At 36.6% G+C, this 23,414-nt stretch overlaps 3 protein-coding genes across 3 annotated transcripts; 1 reads left to right on the top strand and 2 right to left on the bottom strand.

The window, feature by feature from the left end:
* Window positions 1-3,887: 3,887 nt before the first annotated feature.
* Window positions 3,888-5,969, bottom strand: LOC103422236 (probable LRR receptor-like serine/threonine-protein kinase At3g47570). The gene is made up of 2 exons (XM_029100039.2): window positions 4,490-5,969; window positions 3,888-4,396 (listed from the first exon to the last, which is right to left on the bottom strand). Exons 1-2 carry the CDS (start codon window positions 5,829-5,831, stop codon window positions 4,188-4,190), a joined length of 1,551 nt encoding a protein of 516 aa, XP_028955872.1. The 5' UTR covers window positions 5,832-5,969; the 3' UTR covers window positions 3,888-4,187.
* A 378-nt stretch (window positions 5,970-6,347) lies between these two features.
* On the bottom strand, window positions 6,348-9,171 carry LOC103422199 (pentatricopeptide repeat-containing protein At4g01570-like). Its single transcript, XM_029100034.2, has one exon. The coding sequence runs from the start codon at window positions 9,078-9,080 to the stop codon at window positions 6,702-6,704; it is 2,379 nt and encodes a 792-aa protein (XP_028955867.2). The 5' UTR covers window positions 9,081-9,171; the 3' UTR covers window positions 6,348-6,701.
* Window positions 9,172-12,277: 3,106 nt separating this feature from the next.
* Window positions 12,278-16,471, top strand: LOC103406253 (WAT1-related protein At3g30340-like). Its single transcript, XM_029107127.2, has 6 exons — window positions 12,278-12,520; window positions 12,705-12,767; window positions 12,871-12,987; window positions 14,287-14,713; window positions 15,951-16,102; window positions 16,211-16,471. Exons 1-6 carry the CDS (start codon window positions 12,339-12,341, stop codon window positions 16,368-16,370), a joined length of 1,101 nt encoding a protein of 366 aa, XP_028962960.1. The 5' UTR covers window positions 12,278-12,338; the 3' UTR covers window positions 16,371-16,471.
* The last annotated feature ends 6,943 nt before the right edge of the window (window positions 16,472-23,414 follow it).

Raw genomic sequence — 23,414 nt, 5'->3', positions numbered from 1 at the left:
GTATCTAATTCCAACTTTCATTAGTGGAAGAAAAAATAAACCCCAATAATTCTCCTAGTGTTGGAAAATTTCCTGCACGGGTTGCTTTTTAAGTCAGCCATTAACGAGCTAGTGCTTTTGGAAAATATTTTCTGCGCCACTCTTTGTCAATTAATCTAGCCTGCCTTCCCTGTCGCATTAATCAAGGGTGCATGTGCTTATAAGAATTTGGGCTATTCTCTATGTTGCAAATTGATTTTATGTTGAAATCTCAACTTGCTTCAATAACCACCTAGCTTCATAAACACCCAAGAAAAGAAAAAAAAAGATCAATTTTGTAAGTAAATTATCTGGTTTTTAGATAGTCTAGAATGATATGTTGTCACGTTGTCAAACTAAAACATTGATTGTTCGCACTTAAATGTTTGATCCAGTATGCCAAGCCTACAAAACATTACTTTAATTTTGTACATTGCAAAATAGTAACTTTGATATTATCTTTCTAAATAGTTTTGTATCTAATTCCAACTTTCATTAGTGGAAGAAAAAATAAACCCCAATAATTCTCCTAGTGTTGGAAAATTTCCTGCACGGGTTGCTTTTTAAGTCAGCCATTAATGAGCTAGTGCTTTTGGAAAATATTTTCTGCGCCACTCTTTGTCAATTAATCCGACCAGCCTTCCTTGTCGCATTAATCAAGGGTGCATGTGCTTAAAAGAATTTGGGCTATTTTCTTTGTTGTTAATTGATTTTATGATGGGATCTCAACTTGCTTCAAAAACCACCCGGCTTCATAAACACTAGGGGTGGGTTCAAAACCGAACCGAAAACCAAACCGAACCGAGGCCGAAAAAAACCGAACCGAAAAAAAATCGAACTGAAATTGCCAAACTGAACCGAACCGAATCTGGTTGGTTCGGTTTCGGTTTTTGAGGTCCGGAAACCGAACCGAACCGAAAAAAAAAATCATATATAAATACTAAAAAAACATGTTGGCCGCGTCAAGGTTTGTACCCCTGACCTGCGAGTTGGGGTAAAGTGCTGCTAGCCAACTTAACTGTAGGCTTTGTGTTGTTGTAATCGTACCAGTAATATATTTATAGGTTTCTTATGTTTAATGCTTTATAAAATTTCTTAACTTTACAAACCCTAGCCGTCTCACTCCCATTTCATTTCAGATCTCAAACACTTCTTCCATCCGCTGCTTCCTCAGTCTCTCTCTTTCCCTCTCCCTCTCCTTCCTCTCTTCCTCCAAATCACTTTCTCTCTAGTCTTCTCATGTCCTCCTCACGGATTCCTTCTTCCAAATCATGATTTTCCCTCGCCCCTTTCGAGACTCGACGAAAAGAGGAACTGTTAGAGCTTGCGATGATCATGGCGATTTCGCTGCAGCAAAGGTTGTGGGTTTTATTTATTTGTCAGTTCATGGGTTTTTAATTTTATGATCATGGCGATTTTATGGTTACCCACTTGAAATTTATGTAATTTAAGGTGAAAAAGTTTGTATTTTTCTTTTAATATGTTTCGGAATTTTCTAGATCTATTGTGGACTTGACTAGGAATTTGAATGTGGGCACTGGGCATGCGATATTGGAGTCCGATTATGACATTTAGACGAACCTATTTGCTTTTTTTTTGTTTCGATCTGCATCTTAATTTGTTGAATTATTTCATGATTTTGTAAATTTTAAATTTTTAGAATTTTGAATCCTGGCGATGTACTTGAAGAATATATGTTTCTGTATTTGCTTAAGTTTTGAAAATTTGAACTCGATCTGCTTGATCATAAGTAGTTGAATTACTTGAATATATTCGGGATTTTGAGGTGAGAAAATGTATATGTTTGGTTAGTGAGAAAATGCATGAAGGTGAAAGGTTAGTACCTAAAATTGTTGAGTTCAAGTTTTCGGTTTGTTGTAAAGTTTTAGCAAAGACCCATTGGGATTTTCATATGGTTCTTCCTCTGTGTAGTCTTAAAAAGGGAATTAAATTCTTTTGCGTCTCTTATTTTGTTTATGATGGAATAGTTGTATGATTTGTACTTTTGGAGAAGAAAAAATTGGGAAGAGGCTAGAAAAGTCTTAACTAAAGGATTAGAGATTTGTGATGTAGAAGAGGTAATGGAAGACGATGATGGGCGGAGCAGGCTCCATTGATATATGAGAACTGGGAGATTTATTCCTTCCATTTACATCATTGAAAAAAAAAAAACCGAAAAAAACCGAAACCGAAAAAAAATGGACCGAACGGAACCAAACTGAAATTTCGGTTCGGTTTCGGTTTTGGCAAAAAACCGAACCATTTTGAACCGAACCCAGCCCTAATAAACACCCAAGAAAAAAAAAAGGGATCGATTTTGTAAGTAAATCATCTGTTTTTTAGATAGTCTAGTATGTTATATTGTCAAGTTGTCAAACTAAAACAGTGATTGTGCGCACTTAAATGTTTGATCCAGTATGCCAAGCCTACAAAACATTACTTTAATTTTGTACATTGCAAAATAGTAACTTTGATATTGTCTTTCTAAATAGTTTTGTATCTAATTCCAACTTTCATTGGTGGAAGAAAAAATAAACCCCAATAGTTCTCTTAGGGTGCGTTTGTTGCATCGGACTGTCTCGAACTAGACTAGTTGTAAGGACTAAGCTGGACTGGCTTAGACTAGACTAAACTGGACTAGCTTAGTGAAACGTTTGGTGCAGTGTCGGACTAAAGTGACAGATTAAATATTTTGCTATTTTTTATTCACTTCTATAATTTTTTAATTTCAGTTTTATAATCTTTTTATCTCATTGCATTCACAAAAGCTATTCTCTGCTCTTCTTCTTCACTGATATTAACCTTTTATTTTCTCTGCTTCCAAAAATCCCAACCACCGTCTCCAATCTCTTCAATGGAATCCAATCATCTAGTGCGATTCAATCGCAAAAGCCCCAATCTCTTCAAGATGTGTTAGTAATTTGTTTGTAGATGTTCTACAGGATAACTATAGTCAATTTCGAGACAAGATTCAAACTAGGAATAGTTGTTGATAGAGCACAACTAAACATCATTTTGAAGTGATCAATTCAATTCCAAACACCCCAATCTCTTGAAGCTGAACATCTTCTTGACGTGTTGGGCTGCGATTTCTGTTTGTTCATATTTCAAATTTCAATTTGGGGATCTAGGGTTTTTGGGTTTTTTCTCAACATATTGGAAATCGGCGGGCAAGAAAATTTCCAGCACGAGGCGTTGGCGAGGTGTTGGAGTTGGCGACGAGGTCGATTTGGGCGACGGGGCGCGCATTAGTTGATGATGCCGAAGACAGGATTATAGGGGGTCCTAGCAATCCCATGGTGGAGCACGGGATTCGTAGTGATGCGTTAGCGAGGGCCGTAGTCTCATTTACTTTAATCCCAACCTGCGCCAAACATGTCCCAAGTCCCAGTTAAGCCAATCACCCTTAATAATATCAAACAAACACACCCTTAGTGTTGGAAAATTTCTTGCCCGGGTTGATTTTTAAGTCAACCATTAACGAGGTAGTGCTTTTGGAAAGCATTTTCTGCACCACTCTTCTTCAATTAATCCGGCTAGCTTTCCCTGTCGCATTAATCAAGGGTGCATGTGCTAATAAGAATTTGGGCAATTGCCAACGATGCTAATTGATATTATGATGGAATCTCAACTTGCTTCAATAATCACCCGGCTTCATTAGCAACTTCATTAGCCTACCCGGGACAGAACTCACTAAATCTGCTCTTCCTATCTTCCCCAAACTGAGTTATCACAATGTATGTAGCTATGTCTGTGGAGAAAACCTCATTGAAGTAGAGCCCTCCATGCAAAAAAAATCTCATCATGGAAATGCATATAAGTATAGCTCAACAATACGAAGTAGTAAATGGATTGAAGTTCGTCAGAAAGGTCATCAACTATACAGTTTTTATTTATCAAGCAAATATGAGAACTTCGACTTCCACATAAGGAAACAAGATTATTACGTACATGCTAATACTTAACAGTGCGCTTATTCTAATCCAACATTTTATCTGCTCGAAGTCTGTTTCTGATCTGACACATCTCAGCCACAACATCAACGATGCCCGATCTTTCCCCATACATGTCTGCGGGGCATGCAACACCAACTCCTAAGACTGAAATCAAGCTCTCTTCAATTTTCCTGCGAATTGTTGTGCTAGCCGCAGTTAGATGCTGGTTTGCACTCAGCTCCCCTCCCCTTTTTCTTGAATAAGAACCGGATCTACAATATCTAACACCAGCTCAGGCAGAGCTGCCTTGACATAGTTGTGAAGATTTGAAAATCCTTGAAACATGTCACCAGTTGGCCTTTTTCCCGTAAACATTTCCAGCAGGAGGATGCCGTAACTATACACGTCACCTTGTGGCCACACTTCATGCCCCATGCCATACTCTACATTTGTGCAAATGTTTTTATTTTAATACATAAAAAAATCTAAATTATAAATGAATACTGAAAAAAGTGAAAAGAAAGTGTACGTTTTACCTAGAGGAGTATAACCGATTGTTCCTTTAACTCCGATGGAGCTTGACTGATTACCAAAACCATCTTCAAGAGTTCTTGGAAGGAATCTCGCCAACCCAAAGTCACCTACATGTCCAATCATATCATAGTCAAGAAGAACATTGTTGGGTTTGAGGTTACAATGAACTATTGGCATGTGACACTGATAATGGAGATGATCCAATGCCATTGCAACTTCTATCGCAATGTTCAACCTCTGCGAAAAAGTTAAGCTTCTTGGCATCTGATTCATATCAATACTTGTCTGAGCTGGATGCAACCATTCATCTAAGCTCCCATTCACCATGAACTCGTAAATTAAGGCCTTGAAATCAGAACCACAATAGTCGAATCCAAAGCATGCCGAAACTACCTTCACAAGGTTACGGTGTCTAATATTTTTCAGAGCCTCACACTCAGCAATGAAACTTTTGGAAGCTCCGTGTCGATCAAGGTTGAGTACCTTGATAGCAATTGTTGTTTCACCTTGATCAAGTAATCCTTTATAAACTGACCCAAAACTTCCCATACCAATCAAATTGGCAGAAGAGAATCCATCAGTCGCTTTAAGAAGACTTTGGTAAGACACCTTTGGAAATTTTTCAGAATCACTCGAAGGATCCTCCTTTTTTTTACTCCGGAAGCAACAAGGGTACAAAACGGCAAATGAAAAAAAGGCTCCAGAAAGCCCACAAAGGAGAGAAATTACTAGTTTCAAGGTTAGGCTCAACCCCCTTTTGCTGGAATGTTGAAATTCGCATTTTGGCAATTGAAACTCTGGTATGCCCCCACAGAGCTTTGTATTCCCTTGGACTAATGTGGCAGTTGCATTCCGAAAAACTCCTTCGATAGGTACTGCTCCCTCTAAATTGTTATAAGACAGATTCAAGGATTGCAAAAATGTAAAATTCTCCAAGAATTTCATAATTGTCCCTGACAAGTTGTTGTGAGCGAGAGATAAGGTTTCAATACCTCTTAGTGAGCTCAAATCAGATGGAATTGTCCCTTGGAAGAAGTTTTCTTGCAAGTCAAGATAGTGTATGGTTTTACAACTTCCAAGACTTGGAGGAATTTCACCAGACAACAGGTTTCCAGAAACGTCAAAATGCTCTAGATTTATCAATTGTCTGACTTCCATGGGAAGAAAGCCAATCAAATGATTTCGAGATAAATCCAAATAAACATATGAAGAAGACATATGAATTAATTCTGGGGATAAATCAAATTTCCAACATGTGGCGATATAGAGCCTCCAAGCTTCAAGGACCTCAGCGTCAACATTGTGATCCTCTCGTGGCGGTGACCACAGGTAACACCGTGCCATTGGCAAAAGTGGATTGTTTCGTTCCACGAACTCATGACTCCAAAAGGGTCTGTAGTTATCCTAGCCTTCAATTCAAGCAACGCCAGTTTATCTGTCCCGTTTGATCTGGCGAGGGCCAAACTAAGACATGAGTTAAGAACAAAGGCATGCATGCACAAATATGAGAAGAAGAAAAGTGGTGAAATGAACTTTTGATTCCCCATGGTATCAGTTTTGTGTGAAACTTTGGTTTGGGTAAGCTGCGGTAGTCTAGCAGCTTGAGCAGAACTCAATTTATAGGAATTCTTGTGACGTAAATATAGGGAGGCGATTCACCCTTTATTTATAGTCATAAGATTGAATAAATCAAACGAAAACAATATACATGATTACGACAAGGCTATAGATAAGAAGCATTGTAGTTTTACTTGGGTTGGGTTAGAAAACAGAGAAAGAAACAAAGTGAGAATCCAAGGCACGCTCTTCTTAATGGAAATAGTGAAAGCAGGATGCATTAACATAAGGGAAGAAAACTAATACACAGTAGTAACATTATCATTCAAATTTTTGCATAAATCACTACCAGAATCAAATAATCTACCTTCTTGCTTAACAAAGCTCAATTATATTTCTGAGTTTTGGAAGAAAAACAAATATTCTTGTTACGCTACATTCTAACCGTTTAGTAGGTACTGACCTGGAGTTTCACCTCTAGCAATTTGAATTACCCTGAGAAATGACCGAAGCTGAGCATGACATGATTATAGGTCAAAAAGGCACCTCAACACACAACTACACTTTTGGCCTTCAAATTTTCATTTACATTTATGAGCCGAAAGTCATAGAAGGTTGAACTACAGTTGAATTGAAGTGTACAAATTCTTATCAAGGTCAGTCATCCTTATTGCGCACCATGGATGCCTTCTGGTACCTCATTTTCTCAATCTCCTTGCCCAGAAAATCTAAAGTCGTGTCAGTAACATGGTTCGGGGTGCAGCCTGCATCGAGCATCATTTTCAAAAACTTATATGCATCTTTTAGCCGACCTGCTTTGCTATGAACTTCAATAAGTGTATTAAAAGTGACAACATCAGGATTTATTCCACTACTCTTCATCTGCTCAAAGAGCTTGTTTACTTCATCAATCCTGCTAGCCTTGCCTAGTGCATTAATCAAGGTGTTGTACATAACCACGTCAAGATAACCACCCTGCTCAATTAGCTTATCCAGGACAGAACTCGCTAGATCCGCTCTACCCATCTTCCCCAAGCCTTGAATTATCACATTGTATGTAGCTATGTCTGTGGGGCAGACCCTTTCTCCCATTTCATTGAGTACACCCCATGCCTCATTGAAGTAGCCCTTCTTGACGAACGAACTCATCGTGGAATTATAAGTATAACTCACAGGATTTTCACCAAGATCACTGAAAATCTCAAACAATTTGCATGCTATGCTCAGCTTTCCCTTGGCCAAGAATAAGGACAAAAAGGTATTAACCATGTCAATATCAAAAGTGTTTTCCCCTTTTGCTTGAACTCTTTGCCCCCTGGACAATGAAAACAGCTGCGAGGAGTGGTCGGTGGACTTAAGTTGATTAGCCAATTGATCCATATGTGGAGATGATGACCACTGACCAGTATCGGTGGACAAATTCTTATCATCTTCTTTAACCCTGGCAGCCTCTGAATCTAGGTCTGCATCCATTGTTGATTCAGCAGACTTTATTAAACTCATAATCTCGCTCAAGTCGCCTTTACTTGGGAACAAAGGAGTATAATCCTTTCTATTTCTCTGCGGATTTTTCAGCGAAGCCTCCATATCAACCTTCCATTTAAGAACACTCGGCACTAGGTTACCATCTCTAATGTGCTTCATGAGCTTGTCCGTCCAATCCCACCGTCCTTCTTTATACAGCCCAATCACAAGTGACGAAATAGTAACTAAATCAACAGTAAAGCCTCTCCTTTCCATTTCTTCCACCAATCCTAGTGCTTCCTCAAGCAGGCCCTCCTTACAAAGTTGCAAAACCACAATGCTATATGTTACACCATCGACAAACTGACCCTTCTTCTTTAAGTCACAAAATAGTGTATATGCAGCCTCTGCCCTTCCATTCCTGAACAAACCATCAATGAGAATATTATACGTCCATGTTGAGGCTCTCACCCCATTCTGAACCATTTTCTCAAATAACTGGCAGCCATCATTAACCTTCCTGGCCTTGAATAACCCATCTAGTAAAGAATTATAAACAATGGTATCAGGGACATATCCATTGAGCTGCATTTCACTAAAAATCTTAGTGGCATCGTCTATTCGATAACACCTACAACACCCCTGAATAAGAATTCTATAGGTAATTGCATCCGGCTCATGGCCGGAGCCCTTCAATTCCTCCCATACAATAAGTGCATCATTCATTTTCCCCACCAAGCAGAGCACATGAATGAGGCTATTATATGTAGACAAATCCGGCCCAACGTTATCCAAGTTAGAGTCTTTCATCTCTCTGAACAGACTCAGACTAGTACCCAAATCACCCCAACACCCAAATGCATGAATGCAAATATTATAACCCCAAGTATCCATCTCAAACCCCTCACTCTCTCTAAGCTTATTAAAAACTTGCTTAAACCCAACCCTCATGTCAGATTTTCTAAGAGCAACCAGCAACTCGTTGCAGGCAATCGAATTCGGCACCTGGGTCGAATCCCCTGCCTCCAGAAGCTTAAACAAAATGGCCATGGCCAAACCCACCTGGTTTTTCCTAACCAGAGCAACAAGAACCAAGTTATACATATCGGTGTTCAACCCAGCACCAACATCTTCCATAATATCCAAAATTTCAAGCGCGTAATCGAACTTACCGGACCGGATAAACGCGTCGAGCAGGGCTTTGAAGGTCTGGGAATCGACCACGACGCCGTCCTCCTTCATGGAGCGAAGCAATTGAGGGACCTCGTGAAGGAATCCCGCGCGGGAGGCGGTGCGGAGGATGTGGGAGTAGGCGCGCGCCGAGTGTTTGATGTTATGCGTGAGAGAGCACCATTTGAAGAAGTCGAGTTTTTTGGAGGGGTGGAGGGACTGGGCGCGGAGGATTTGGAAGAGGAGGGGCTCGGAGAGCGGAAGGGTGTGGGGGTCCGGAAGGTTGCGGGTGCCGGAGGTTGAGAGGGTCTTGGTGATGGCGGCCTCCAGGAGTATGTCTCCCAGCTGGGAGGCGCCGTGGTGGTGGTGGTCTTTGACCAGGAAAGGCCTTCCATGGCGCATTGCATATCCAAAAACACACAGATTCTGAGATTTGAAGTTCACAACTGAGAAGCAGATGCAGAAACAAGATTAACTGTTTGAGAGGATTCACTTGGAGTTGGGCTTGCACTTGGTTGGACACACCTTTTCTCCTTGTTAGCCAGGCCCAGATTGTTGTTTGGGCCTCTCCTCCCATTTCACCCAATATAATCCGAGTGCGGATTAATTCATCCCGCTATCTTATTTTCCCACCCGCCTTTAATAAAAAGTTAAGTACTAATTTTAACCTCATATAAAATGACGTATAAAAACCAATGTAAAAAAATGACTTGTATCAATTTTACTCACCGTCTTATTTCTGCATCCTCTCTCACATCAAATTTGTATTGTTATGAATTATTTCTGATTTTATTTTGGTAATCGATTTTTAATTATTAGTCACAGTGGATCTTATATCAATGTCACTGTTTTGTAATAAAAAGTTGCAAATTTTCACATTCAATCAACAAAACCTTTGGGGTAGGTTTTAATTTTTGGTTTGGTACAGTGCATTTGATTATGGTGTGGGATTTTTTTGAGTGGTGTAGATGCAGATGAAGGAGTGGGTATTTTGGGTCTGTCAAAATGAAATTGCGTTTGGTGTTTGTTGTCGTAAGAACGAATTGTGCGGCTGCGTATTCGTTGTAGGTTTAGGTGTCATCATGTGGGGGAGACTGGATTTCTATGTGCATACATGGGTGATTTATTAATAATTTGATTTAGCTATTTAGGTTGTTTGGGTTTGATTTCGTGAGCTTCTTGAGGTTGTTGCTTTGTGTGTGTGTGTGTGTGTGTGTATTTTGTGTTCTTTGACATGGAGGTGGTCAAAGAGCAGACAAGGGAGACTGACAGAGAAGAGGAGAAGGAGGGGTGGTTGTGGGTAGGGATCAGTGTAGGTTCTGGAGTAAGACGCAAACGGAGGGTGAAGGAAAGGAGTTCAATAGAGAACGAGTTTGTTTATCCCTCGTTTCAATCATATTTTTGGAATTTTGATCCGAATAAAAATCGGAAAGAAAGATCTTGGCGGTTAGTAAAGGCTTAGCTGGGTTTATGATCACTCTAATATTTATTCTTCTAAAGAAATTAAATATATATTAGAGGTTATTTTTTTTTTTAAATAGTGAGTGAAAAAATAACATTTTGTTGTAACATATGTTCTTATCGATATGTGATTGTGTAAATCCTAAGTGGAGATATAATAGGAATCCTTTGTGATCTAGAAGATCTTCTTTCCTAATAGACTTTGTATTACTTGAATAACAAGTTTCTCTCCTTCTTATTACAATGAATAAAGGCACAAAAACTAGGGAATTAACATAATTCCTCAAGCCTATTCTCCAATCTATTTCTCATCCCCTTGCCTCACCTCTCTATTAAATATAGGTCACAACACATTTTAAGTTTTAACTTTTTTGTGGTGGGTGAGATTATAATGTCGGTGGGGAGATAAAATAATGGGGTGGGCCTAGTAGCACTGTATAATCCAAGGGATGTTTATTTACACACCCTTTCATTTATTTCTTTGTTAGTTATTTATTTATTATTTTTTGGGTGTGCTATTCACACATCTCATTTTACTTCTCACACACCCATTGATAATTTATGTCTATTGATCTTCTTTAATTCATCTGACGACCAAAAATTAAAAAGGTGTGTGAGAAGTAAAATTCCACACACCCCTTATTTTATTTTTTATTTTTTTTTGACAAAACGAGGCTAAAAGTAAGAGTCTAAACTTCAAATGGTAGCTAATGTGCCATCATATCAGCCACCAGTGCTTTTCGGAAAGATGCTCATTGATGCAGTATTGTTTCGACCACATTAATCTCCCATAAATTATTCAAAAGAAAAGATAAAGGTAAAGTGGCAAGGACCAAGAAGAATAGTCAATGTTTTGTTTCTTATATGTAAAAAGCTGTACTTTTTTTAACTAACGTTACATTACAAAATCGTATAAACGTGAAGAAAATCTTATCATAGATATGTTCGTTAATATGAATTTGTATTCTCCAATTTTAATATAGAATGACTCTCCTCTGCCGATTGCTTGTGCAGCTTTGCTTTCAAACTATATTAGCTTGCCTGGCTACTACTTTTCCAATTAATGTTCATCTCGGCATCTAAGCTTATCTCACTTTTTTTCCTACCTAACTTTATGGTATTGTTCAACTTGTTTTGCAGGTTTGAACCATTAGGTTTGGTTTTAGAGGTTTCATGTATATCCCCCCTCTTTGTAGCATTCTTGTTTTTGTTTCTAAAAGATTAAGGTTTATTTTCCTCCTAACTAGGTGTAACTTTATTTTCATTATCATAAAATTTCCCTCGTACCAAGGTTTCTCCCAAAAAAAAATTGTAATATTATCATAATAAAGTGTCAATTTGTTTGATTCTTACACTGTGTTTGGATGATGAAAATAAACTTGGAATTTGAATTAAAATCAGAATTTATAATTGACATGCACCAATTCCCTTGTTTGGATTCATAAACATAGAAATTTAGAATTTCTGCGTGGAAAAACAACTTGGAATTTGGGACCTCCAATTCCCAAGTTTAAATTCCATCTAAATATGTGTCATTTCCCAATTTCTATGATTGAGAGTTTAAAAATAACAAATTCCGAATTTAATTCCATTGTTCTTTTAGGTTAACCAAACAAGAAAATTCATAAATTCTAGAAAATAAAATCTCGTCATTTCAATTTCTGTCATTTTAAAATTTCATAGTAATCTTAAGTTGCTTCATCCAAACATAGTGTTATGGATTACTAAATGACTTTCAAATCAAATGAATATTTTTATAAATGATGATAAAGAGAATGAGCGCTTCTCATTATAATATTTGTTATTAAATAATGTCACAAATTAAAAAAGTGTTCAAGAAGAATACTTTTAGTTGTAAAAGAAATATAAATAAAATGAAATGTGGAATTGATATTTATCTGACGTCATAGATAGTGATGCAATAATTGGAGAATAAGCTTGTTAATTGATTCTTTGCTTAACTTTTATGACAAAGTTGTGGAAAAAGGACATCTAAAAGGGATGAAAATATCGTAAAAATTTGCATGTTGATTGCATCAACCTGTGGAAATGATGCCAAGAATTTTAATCATTCATATCCACCCCATATATGTGGGAAGGAAGCTGGTCGCTTCACCTATAAATATATATAGAAGCACAGAGAGAGTCTAATAACTTACTGCATTATGCTTTGAATCAAAATACTTCTATATAATTACGATGGATTGCTGGGGAAAATGGAAGTTTATTATTGTCATGCTGGTCATTAACCTTGCATTGGCTATAGTAAATATCCTGCTTAAGAAGACTCTTGACGGTGGATTGGGTGGTCTGATTATTGTTACTTATCGACAGTCGATTTCTGCTGTTTTCTTAACACCAATTGCTTTCTTTTTGGAAAGGTAAAACCTATATATACTTACGATTCGTTTCTATATGTATCATATTAATTTGCTAGCCGGTCTCAACTCTATGAAAAATATGTCAGTAAATGTGGTATCCGCGATTACTACTAAGCGTATAGTTAGTTTAGTTTTTTATTTTTTATTTTTATTTTTTATTTTTTTTTATTTTTTTTTTTTGCAGAAAAAGTAGAACAGAGCTTACATCTCGAATCTTATGCCACCTTTTCATCAGTGCTCTAATTGGGTTAGTAGTAGTACTTTAAGGTTTCTCTGATTTAGTTTTGTACGTTGTTTCATTTAATGTTATCTTTTATGTGATTTTTTCGGCAAATACTTGTGTCTTTCAGGATAACTTTCACACATTACTTATTTCTTCTTGGACTTCAGTACACCTCTGCAACATATTCCTGTGCATTCATCAACATGGTGCCTGTCAACACTTTCCTCTTGGCTCTACCATTTGGGTAAAGTACAAAGAATAAGTTATTGGTCTGATTAGTTATCTGAAATAGGCATTGGAATAATTCGGACTTCTTATCTTCTCTACGTTTTATAAGGCCATCTCTAACCGAGGGCTGGCCAGAGCGCTCGTTTTAGCCCTCTGGCCCTCCAAGATTCTCCAAGATATTAATATTTTAATGAACAATACAGGGTCATATTTGCCTCCGTTTCCAACCGAGGGCCAGAGGGCTCGTTTTAGCCCTATCACAAAAAACCATCTCCAACCGAGGGCCAAAGGGCCATAGGGCCAAACATAATTTATTATTTAAAAACTACAACTAAAATGTTGTTTAAGTTTCATGTTGTATAATTTTTATGTTGGTTAATTTTATTTAATGTTGTTTCATATTGTTTAATGTTGTTTCATGTTACTTAATTTAATTTAGTTTCATGTTACTTAATTTAATTTAATGTTGTATAATGGCTTAGGAAGTTATAGGAAAAAAATAGAATTAAAAAAAAATATGAAACAAATTTTGTCAAATAGAAGTTATAGAAAAAAAATGGAATTTAAAAAAAATATATGAAACAAATTTTGTGAAATAGAAGTTATAGGAAAAAAATGGAATTTAAAAAACAATATGAAGTAAATTTTGTGAAATAGAAGTTATAGGAAAAAAAATATATGAAACAAATTTTGTGAAATAGAAGTTGTGAAATAGAAGTTATAGGAAAAAATAGAAGTTATATGAAAAATTTTGTAAATAAAAAAGAATAATAATAATGTAAAAAAAAAATCAAATCAAATGCAACGGCTAGTAGCCGTTTCATTTGATTTTTTTTTAAAACAATCCTGTCGGTTATAACCGACAGGAGTACACCATTATTTAGTATAATAAATAATAGCATGTATTCCTGTCGGTTATAACCGACAGGAATAACAAAACATTAAAAAAAAAATAGCCAGCCCGGGGCTGGCTGGTTGGCCGAAAGCAGCCAGCCCCTCCCAGATTCCAGAGCCCTCTGGCCTAGCCCTCGGTTGGAGACGGTTTTAGGGCTATTTTCGGCCCTCTGACCCTTTGGACCCTTCAGTTAAAGATGGCCTAATATATGTAACCGAAAGGTATGTGAGTTTCACATTCCAGTTAGTAAACCGATACCTGAAACACTTTAAACTAGATTTATTAGGGACTATAGTGATCCCATACTCATTCATTTTCTCTCTAAAGTGCTGCGTTCCCCCATTCACAACTTCTCACATTCTAAGTCTGTAAACGACGTCGTTATTGGAATTAACTTCATTTTTGGATTTGATTTTCCAGACTAGAGAAAGTGAACATAAAGAACAAGGGTATTGGGATCGCTAAAGTTCTCGGTGCCCTAATATGTATTGGTGGAGCTGTGTCATTGATCTTGTACAAAGGAATGCCACTAACCAACCAACATTCAGAATCCACACTTCAAATGCAAAACCATGCCAATACAATGGCGTTGTCATCAGCCAAGAAGAATGATAGGTGGGCTGTTGGTTCAGTATTTTTGGCATCAGGCTGCCTCTTGTGGTCTTCATGGTTCCTCATCCAAGCAAAGATCGGCCAGAGCTACCCTTTTCAGTACTCTAGCACCGCGATTTTGTCCTTCTTTGGCGCCATTCAATCTGCCATCTTGTGCTTCATCACGCAGAGGCACATTGTCATGTCAATGTGGATTCTCAAGGGAAAGTTGGAGATCTTAAGTGTCGTATATGCTGTGAGTATTTTCTTCTGCATCCACTATAATCCTCACCGTTCAAATATTTCTTAGCCAATGTAAGCTTGAACTTGTTAGGGTTTAATGGTATCTCCTTAGGTTTAGTGGTTTAGACATATACTCTAACAATTTAAGTTTATAGGGTTTAATGGTTGGTCTAACATGGTGTAATGGTTGCACCTATATGTTTGTCTCTCTCTTAGTCCGCCCCTCCATGTAAATGTTGAACATATGCATGAGGAGGGTGTAACCTAGGTTGCACGGACACTCCGAAACCCCGAAGTGTCGAGTGTCGACATGGCAATAGGTCTCGGACATGCCCTGGACATGGTTTTGACATAATCAAGTGGCAGGGGAACCTTTTGTAAATTTCAAAAACAGCTTGAGGCAATTTTGAAAATATAGAATCTAGAACCTAAAGGCTCCCTGACCTCAACCTTACTTCAGCCCTCTCTTTCTCTCTAATCTGGCCCCTCCCTCTTCAGTTCTCTTCCTCTCTTTCGAAGCGACCACGCCCCCTCTCCTCTCTTCAGTTCCTTAACTTCCTTTAGTCACTTTGTTCCGCATCCTATATGGACTTGCGCAACATCTAGCAACTAGTAGGCAACTAGTTGATTGGGCATTGTAGCAGTGCAGCAACACAGGAGCAACAGCGCAGGATGGGATCTCGCAGTACACATCTGAATTCCTATGTGCAGGACATAAACCCTTATGGACTCCAAAATTAAGCTTTGCATATTTTGATTGGATACATTTTTGATTGACTATTGTCTATTGCAAAGATAATAGACGTTGATTAATTTGATTGGGTGTGCATAATTTGAATTAGATGTTGCTTAATTTTGTTTACGGAAAATGAGTAGTGCTAATGAGGATTCATTTTTTCAAGCTCAATCCTATAACATTTTAATATATATAATATTTATTTATATTTTAACTTGTTGTGTTCTAGCTGTGTTAGTGTCCAAATTTTTTGAAATTTGACGTATTGTCGTGTCGACCTATCGCAATATTCGTATACATGTCTTTACAACCTAGGGTGTGACTTTCATATATAATATTGTTAGCTCATTTCCCGACAAGATTAAGTTTTTAAGTCCAGTGGTTGTTTAACAGTTAGTACATGGGTTGGATTATTTCCATCGATCTCATCAAGCATCCATTATCCATGCAAATGCTACGATCTAGAATATTATTTCAAGAACTAATTAGGGTTTCATGTGTATCGACATTGCAGGGAGTAATAGGATCAGGGTTGTGCTACGTAGGGATGTCATGGTGTGTGAAACAAAAGGGTGCACTCTTCACAGCAGCGTTTACCCCCGCCACCCAGATATTTGCGGTTATGTTGGACTTCTCTTTCTTGCATGAACAAATTTACCTCGGAAGGTAATTATTCACTCATTTATGTTTAATTTTGTATGTTTACATATAATTAATTTGATCATCTTCATATTCCAGTTGCTAATTAATGTTTGGGCTTATTTAATTTACCAGCGTGGTGGGATCTGTTATTGTCATAACTGGCATGTACATTTTACTGTGGGGTAAAAGCAAGGATCACAAGGAAATGGTGATCAAGCAGACACAAGCAGCTGATCAAGATCAAGAATGTGGTCCAATGCCACAAGGCATGCCCCTTGATGTAAATAAATAACGCTTCTAAAATGTTTAGATTTCAACCTTTTACCGCACTGGTCAGATCAAATATTGTAAGCACGGCTAATTACCAATTGAATAAGAAGCAGAACTTTGCAACTTCCAAGAGTTCGTTTGGAATTTTTAAATGGTTGAAAGAGTTTTTGGAGTAAATTTGTTTAAAACCAATCCTTAGTAAAAAATGACAACGAATCCTGGAAAAGCCCTTGAAATGCTTCATGCAAGAAGCACATAACATTTTTAAAAACATTTTGGGGCAGTTTTGAAAATATAAAAACTAAAACCTAAAAGCTCCTTGACAGCAACCTAACTTCACTCTCCCTGAATTAAAATGGCTAAAAGTGTTTTTGGTGTAAATGTTTTTGAAACCAATCCTCGGTAGAAATGCAAGTGGATCTTGAAAAAACCCTTAACTTCAATTCCTTGACTTCTTTTTTTTTTTTTTTTTTTTTTTTTTTTTGAACGACTTCCTTGACTTCTTTTAGCCACTTGGTTTCACATCATATGTAGACTTGCGCATCATCTACGGCATTGCAGGAGTGCATCAACGCAGAAGTAGCAGCGCAGGACAGGATCTAGTACACATCCTAATTCTTATGCGCATGACATAAATCCTCATAGACTCCAAAATTAGGCATTTGCATATTTTGATTGGGCATTGCGTATTTTGATTGGATTTTGTGTATTTTGAATTTATGATTGATTATTGTTTATTGCAAAGATAATCGATGTGTTAGATTATTTAATATGGAGCTTTAATGAAAAGGGTTTGGGTCAACAAATATTTAATAAAAAATATCCCAAAATGTTATTTAACCAAAAGGGCTCAAATTTTAATAAAACATCATCCAAAACTATTGTCCACAAGTCAAACTTACAAGCCCAACCCGCTACAAATCTACGCTTCCGCGAATACCCCTAAATGATTCAATATTGTCATGACTCTTTATCAACCTTAACCCAGCCCGAAACCGCCATAATAACTCTCTATCTTCCTATCAAATCGAATTCCCCCATTTCAAAAACAGTCAAATCAAAGTTCAAATCAAAATTGAAAAAGGAAGCATTTATCGAAACAAAGCCGCCGAAACAAGTTCAAAGAAGTTTAATGGCGGAAACCAACAAAAAAATGTCTGGAAAAAAAAAAAAACCAAACATAAAAGTGTTTCTGGAGAACCCAAAACATAACACTGTTTATGAAAAAAAAAATCAGATACAATGTTTGTTTTGTCTGTGCACAAACAAACACTGTATCTAGAAAGAAAAGAACCAAAATTCAGAAACAGTGACTTAAATTCTAGAAACAATAACTTAAATTTCATAAACAGTGACTTAGATAGCAGAGACAGTGGCTTTGATTCCAGAAACAGTCTATGCTTTAACCTTTGACTGTTTCTTTTCTTTCATGCATCAGTTGATTATATTTAAGAAACAAGGTGCTTATTTTGCTTTGTATCCAAATACAGTGAATTTCACTATTTCTTTTCTAGCTTACATTTAAGACACAGTGTGTCTATGTCATTTAGATCCAGAAACAGTGTTACTTAAAATCCAGAAACAGTTTATTTTTACAGTCCAGAAACAGTGACCCGTCATTATTATTGAATAGCATGTAGATTTCAAATTTATTTTCTAGAGAAACCAGCAATGAACTCCACTGACGAAGAAAAATTGAAAAACAGTACCTCGAATACACTATAAATAATAATGACGATCACATTTCAACGAAATAATACAAAATATAAATTAAATAGCATGATGATCTATATTTTTGTTTCAAAGAAAAAGAAGGTTTGCAAAACAACGATGAACTCCATTAACGACAAAAATCTGGAACTCAACCTAAAAAAGTTAGGGGTAAAATTGACAAATCATAATTTATTATAGTTGGGCCATTTTTAGTTAGACTACTTTAATATGAGTCTTGTACTAATCATTAAACAAAACTTATAACATGGTTTTTTTATTAAAACTAAAACTTTTCAAGCTATTTTCATTAGTTTTCCTTGTTTAATATAAATCAACCTTTAAGTAGTCCACTACATGTAATAGGAATGTAATATTGGAGAATAATGTAGATTGTGATTTGATCTCTTAAGATATCAATCTTATATTAAGTGTCTTATAATATAAGTAGGATTGTTGGAGTCCTTAATTACTTGTGATTATGATACTTCTCTTGGTAGCTAAGAAAGTAGGATCATGTTTCCTTTATGGACGGAAATCCTAGCCTTTAGCTTGTATAAATACTAAGGTCCCTGCAAACCCCAGATACACAAAACATAATACTTTCCATAAAGTAGTTGTATCCGACTAGGTGTTTGTAGAAGATTTTGGTGCTATTGTAGCCTTCATCTTCCTTGTTCGACTTCCATGGTTACTATGGGAATTAGGTTTGCCATTCCTTCTATTGTGTTTTAATTATATAACTATATAAGGATAACAAGATGTTGATTAATTTGACTGGGTGTGCATAATTTGAAAAGATGTTGCTTAATTTTGTTTACGGAAAATGAGTAGAGCTAATGAAGGTTCATCTTCTCAAGCTCAACCCCATAACATTTTAATATATGTAATATTTATTATATTTTAATTGTCGTGTCCTAACTTGGTCCGTGTCCTTATTTTTTAAAATTTGTGGTATTGTCGTGTCGATGTGTCGATGTGTCCCAGTATTCGTGTCTGTGTCTGTGGAACATAAGGTGTAACTTTGATATATAATATTGTTAGCTCATTTCCAGACAAGATAAGCTTTTAAGTCGAGTGGTTGTTTAACAATTATGTTTAATTTTGTATGTTTACATATAATTAATTTTGATCATCTTCATATTAACCAGCTGCAAATTAATTTTTGGCCTTATTTAATTTACCAGCGTGGTGAGATCTGTTATTGTCATAACTGGCATGTACATTTTACTGTGGGGTAAAAGCAAGGATTAAAAGGAAATGGTGATCAAGCAGACACAAGTTGCTGATCAAGATCAAGGATGTGGTACATGCCACAAGGCATGCCCCTTGATGTAAATAAACAACCCTTCTGAAATGTTTTGATTTTAACTTTTTACCAAACTGGTCAGGTCAAATGCTGTAAGCACGGCTAACCGAGTGTTTGATGTTATGAGTAAGAGAGCACCATTTGGAGAAGTCGAGTTTTTTTTAGGGGTGGAGGGACTGGGCGCGGAGGATTTGGAAGAGGGGGTCGGAGAGCGGGAGGGTGTGGGGGTCCGGGAGGTTGCGGGTGCCTGAGGTTGAGAGGGTCTTGGTGATTGCGGCCACCAGGAGTATGTCTCCCAGCTGGGAAGCACTGTGGTGGTGGTGGTCTTTGACCAGGAAAGGCCTTCCATGGCGCATTGCATTTCCGAAAGCATACAGATTTTGAAAATTTCAGTTCACAACCGAGAACAAAATGCAGAAACTATATTAAAACTTGGAGTTGGGCTTGCACGTGGTTGGACGTTGCTTTTCTTGTTGTTAGCCAGACCCAGATTTTGGAATGATTGTTTTTGGTCCTCAGGCCTCTCCTCCCCCCATTTCACCCAAAATAATCCAAAAGATGTTTATTTGATATAAGAATGACAACGAAGATAAAAGAACGAATGGGCATAAGAATGAATGAAGATAAAAAGTAATGGATTGATATTTATCTGAGGTCATAGATAGTGATGCACTAATAGGAGTAGCAGCTTGGTAATTGATTCTTTGCTTAACTTTTATGTCAAAGTTGTAGAGAAAAGACATCTAAAAGGGATGAAAATATCATAAAAAACTGCATGTTGGCTACGTCAAACTGTTGAAATGGTTGGTGTGAGAATTACTTGACACACAAATTAAACCCTCTTTTTGACAATTGTAGTATAGGTGTAAGTAGGGTATCGTTCTAGGCCGGGGATTAGGAGGGCTTGCTAAATCCTCTCAAAAAACATAAAAACAAAGTTATAAATGTAAATAAAAGACTTTAAAAGTAAAGGGGGATTTGGATTTGATGAATTTAGAAACAAAACATAAACTTTGGAAAACAAAACAAGTTTTAAAACGAATTTGGTTTAAATAAATGGATGGAAGGCTAGCTAAGGGGTTCTTCTCCACACATGTCTCGCTTGCATACAAAATGATTTCCAATTGCATTTCAATAACTTATTAATTCTCAATGCCCCAAGTTAATTAGGTACGCTTAAATTAACCCTCAGATTTTCCTACTTTTATTGAGTTGGATGATTGCATACGACAACCCAAAGCATTCTTCACAAGTTCCCTACATGAATTGCATAATAGAGATACAAGCAAGAATCATTAAGTTCTATGAAAATCATAAGCATTGACGAGGCATTCATAACTATGGAATACGCATGTTACTCTTGCCAAGATTTTACTTAACGCGATTGTGACTAGCAACCTTCACTACTTGTGAATATAAGTTCATGACAATTAGGTGAAACTCCCTTATATTCTAGCATCAAATTCATGCATGCAAACTAAGTGTCGACCCTCAATCAACATACATAAATCAGTTTTTATACGAACGGATAAGTAAATTGAATTCATAACTTATGAAATGCAATTAAAAGTAATTAAATCATATTGCAAGCAAGGACATGTGTTTCGAATTCCCCCCTAGCTAAGGGGGGTTTAGTTCCTCATTATTACAAAACAAAGATAAACAAATTTAAACATTGAAAAACAAAGGAAAGAAAGCACCTAAACGTTCCAACGATCCATGTTGGATAGCAAGCGCGTCCAAGGACTTTTCTCCTTCTCTTTGCCGCAACAACAAGGTTGGAATGATGTTGAAGGGTTGGTTATTTTGAGGAATGGATGGGAAGGGGTTTAGATATGTAGGAGAGGCAAGGAAAGGCTTGGAGAATGGTTAATTTTTTGATGATTTGAATGAGGTTGCTACCATGGTATTTATAGGAAGAGGATGGACTTGTTTAACACAAAATTTTGGTGGAATTGAGTAGGTGAGCATGGCAAAGAGTGGGAATTGTTGGTGGGTTAGGTATTGAGTCATCCATTCACATGTCATGGTGATTTAAGCATTGCATCATCCACTCACATGTCATGGTGAGATAGGCATTGCATCATCACTAAAAAATCTGGTGGAAGTGAAACAAAGGGAAGGCCACGGCATTGATGAATTTTATGAGGTATGCATGGTTTTTAGTGAAGTTTTGGCCAATCCTTCTAGAAATTTATCTCTTCTTGCACTTTGTATTTGTTTCACCACATTTTTAGCATGTTTCTATCCTCATTTGACTTCAAATTCGTCCATCCATCTTGCTCATATCATATGTAATCCATTCCAAGCTCAAAACTGCTCCAAAATGCACCAAAATGCACTTTCTTGCTACCTTAGCCCTTTGGACCTACAAACACACGAAAATAGCTTAAAGTACTAAAATAACTAAGAACTAATAACGTAAATGCAAGAAAACTAGTTAACTAAGTCGCATAAATATGCGTCTATCAAATTCCCCCACACTTAGTTTTTGCTAATCCTCGAGCAAAACAAAGAAAACATGAAAAAGTAATAACATGAAAAACATTAGTTTCCCCCTATGTGACCCTCATAGAATTTCATTTGAAAACATAAATCATCAAGAACCATGGCTAGCACCAAACAAAATAATCCAAGTTCATCTTCCTAATTCAAATGTTAGCAGTAATCTTTAAATCATCCTTGAAGTGTAGTGTGTGAGATAGCCATGCTAATGCAATTTCAAGTTTTTATTTTTAAAATCATCATATGCAAACTAGCGACCTTCTCACTGGATATGCACTCAATCACACATGTGTTTAGTTTTAATGTGTTTCGCTCAAAGAATCAAATGTGAAATTTCTACCATAAGCTTGCATAACGGTCACTTCTCCACAGTCATAATTGCAAAACTTAAATCAAGAGGACTTTTATTGGATGTAATGAGGCTTAGGGATAGGGTTATTGAAATGAAAGAATAGGAAAACACAAGTTCCAAGCTACATTGCAAGCAATTCTTTTCTTTAGATTTATAAGAACTCAAGCTCTCCAACGATTCTTCTGATACCTCCAATCACACCCTTAAACTGAAACTTTAAAAACTTTTTATTTTCTTTGTATACAATCTTTCTTTTTTTTCTTTTTCTTTTCTCTTTTTTTTTTTTTTTTTTTTTTTTTTTTTTTTTTAATACAAACATGAAATACCCCCACACTTATTTTTTTGCCAAACACCTTCAAAGTAATTCACAAACGTTTCTCATAGGACAATCTCGCATTGCTCGCTTGGAAAGGGTAAGGAAAAATGTTTCAGGTATAAGGGTAGACATATCTGGTGATAAGAAAGAAAATGCTCAACATACACGGCTCAAATTGGCAATCTAATGATATCATTTTTCTTTGGGAAACATGGTTATTTGGGCCATGGTGGTAAACCTAATGCCTCTATCATTTCCAAGTTCATGCAATCAATGATAAACATTTCGAAAGATCGTTATGCAAGTTCTAGAGATGTATCTCACATAAGTTCATCACACAAGAAAGAATAGGAGTGTATGAAAAATGCACACACTTTCAATAGGCTCAAAAACTCACATAGGATGTATATGGTCACTAAATTCACATATGAAGCTTTAAGTCATGCTTTAGTTTCACATCAACAAGGCTATGTGCATTTGGTTTTTCAAAGATGATCAAACATGTACAAAGCTAATACGAGAATTAGGAGTTTCACAAAACACATGTTAATTAAGTTCTTGATGATCATGGTTCAAATTTAATTCAATTATATCATTGGGTCGGGAAACTAACAAAAATCTAATTCAAAACAATAAGGAAAACAAGACAATATTTTTGGATTTTTAAATTTTCCGATTTTTTTTTTTTTTTTATAGAGAAAACAAAACTAAAAAATAAAAAGCAACAACACAGAAACAAATGAAACCAGTTCGAAGTTGAAGGTACAAAAAATTTCAATTTGGTCAGTTTTACCCTTTACCCCCATACTTAAACTGGACATTGTCCCCAATGTCAGAAAACACTATAATGCAAAAATAAATAAAATAAACAAAA

The sequence above is a fragment of the Malus domestica genome, chromosome 01 (assembly GCF_042453785.1).
Source record: "Malus domestica chromosome 01, GDT2T_hap1".
NCBI lineage: Eukaryota > Viridiplantae > Streptophyta > Magnoliopsida > Rosales > Rosaceae > Malus > Malus domestica.
This window is presented reverse-complemented; position numbering and strand designations above follow the sequence as displayed.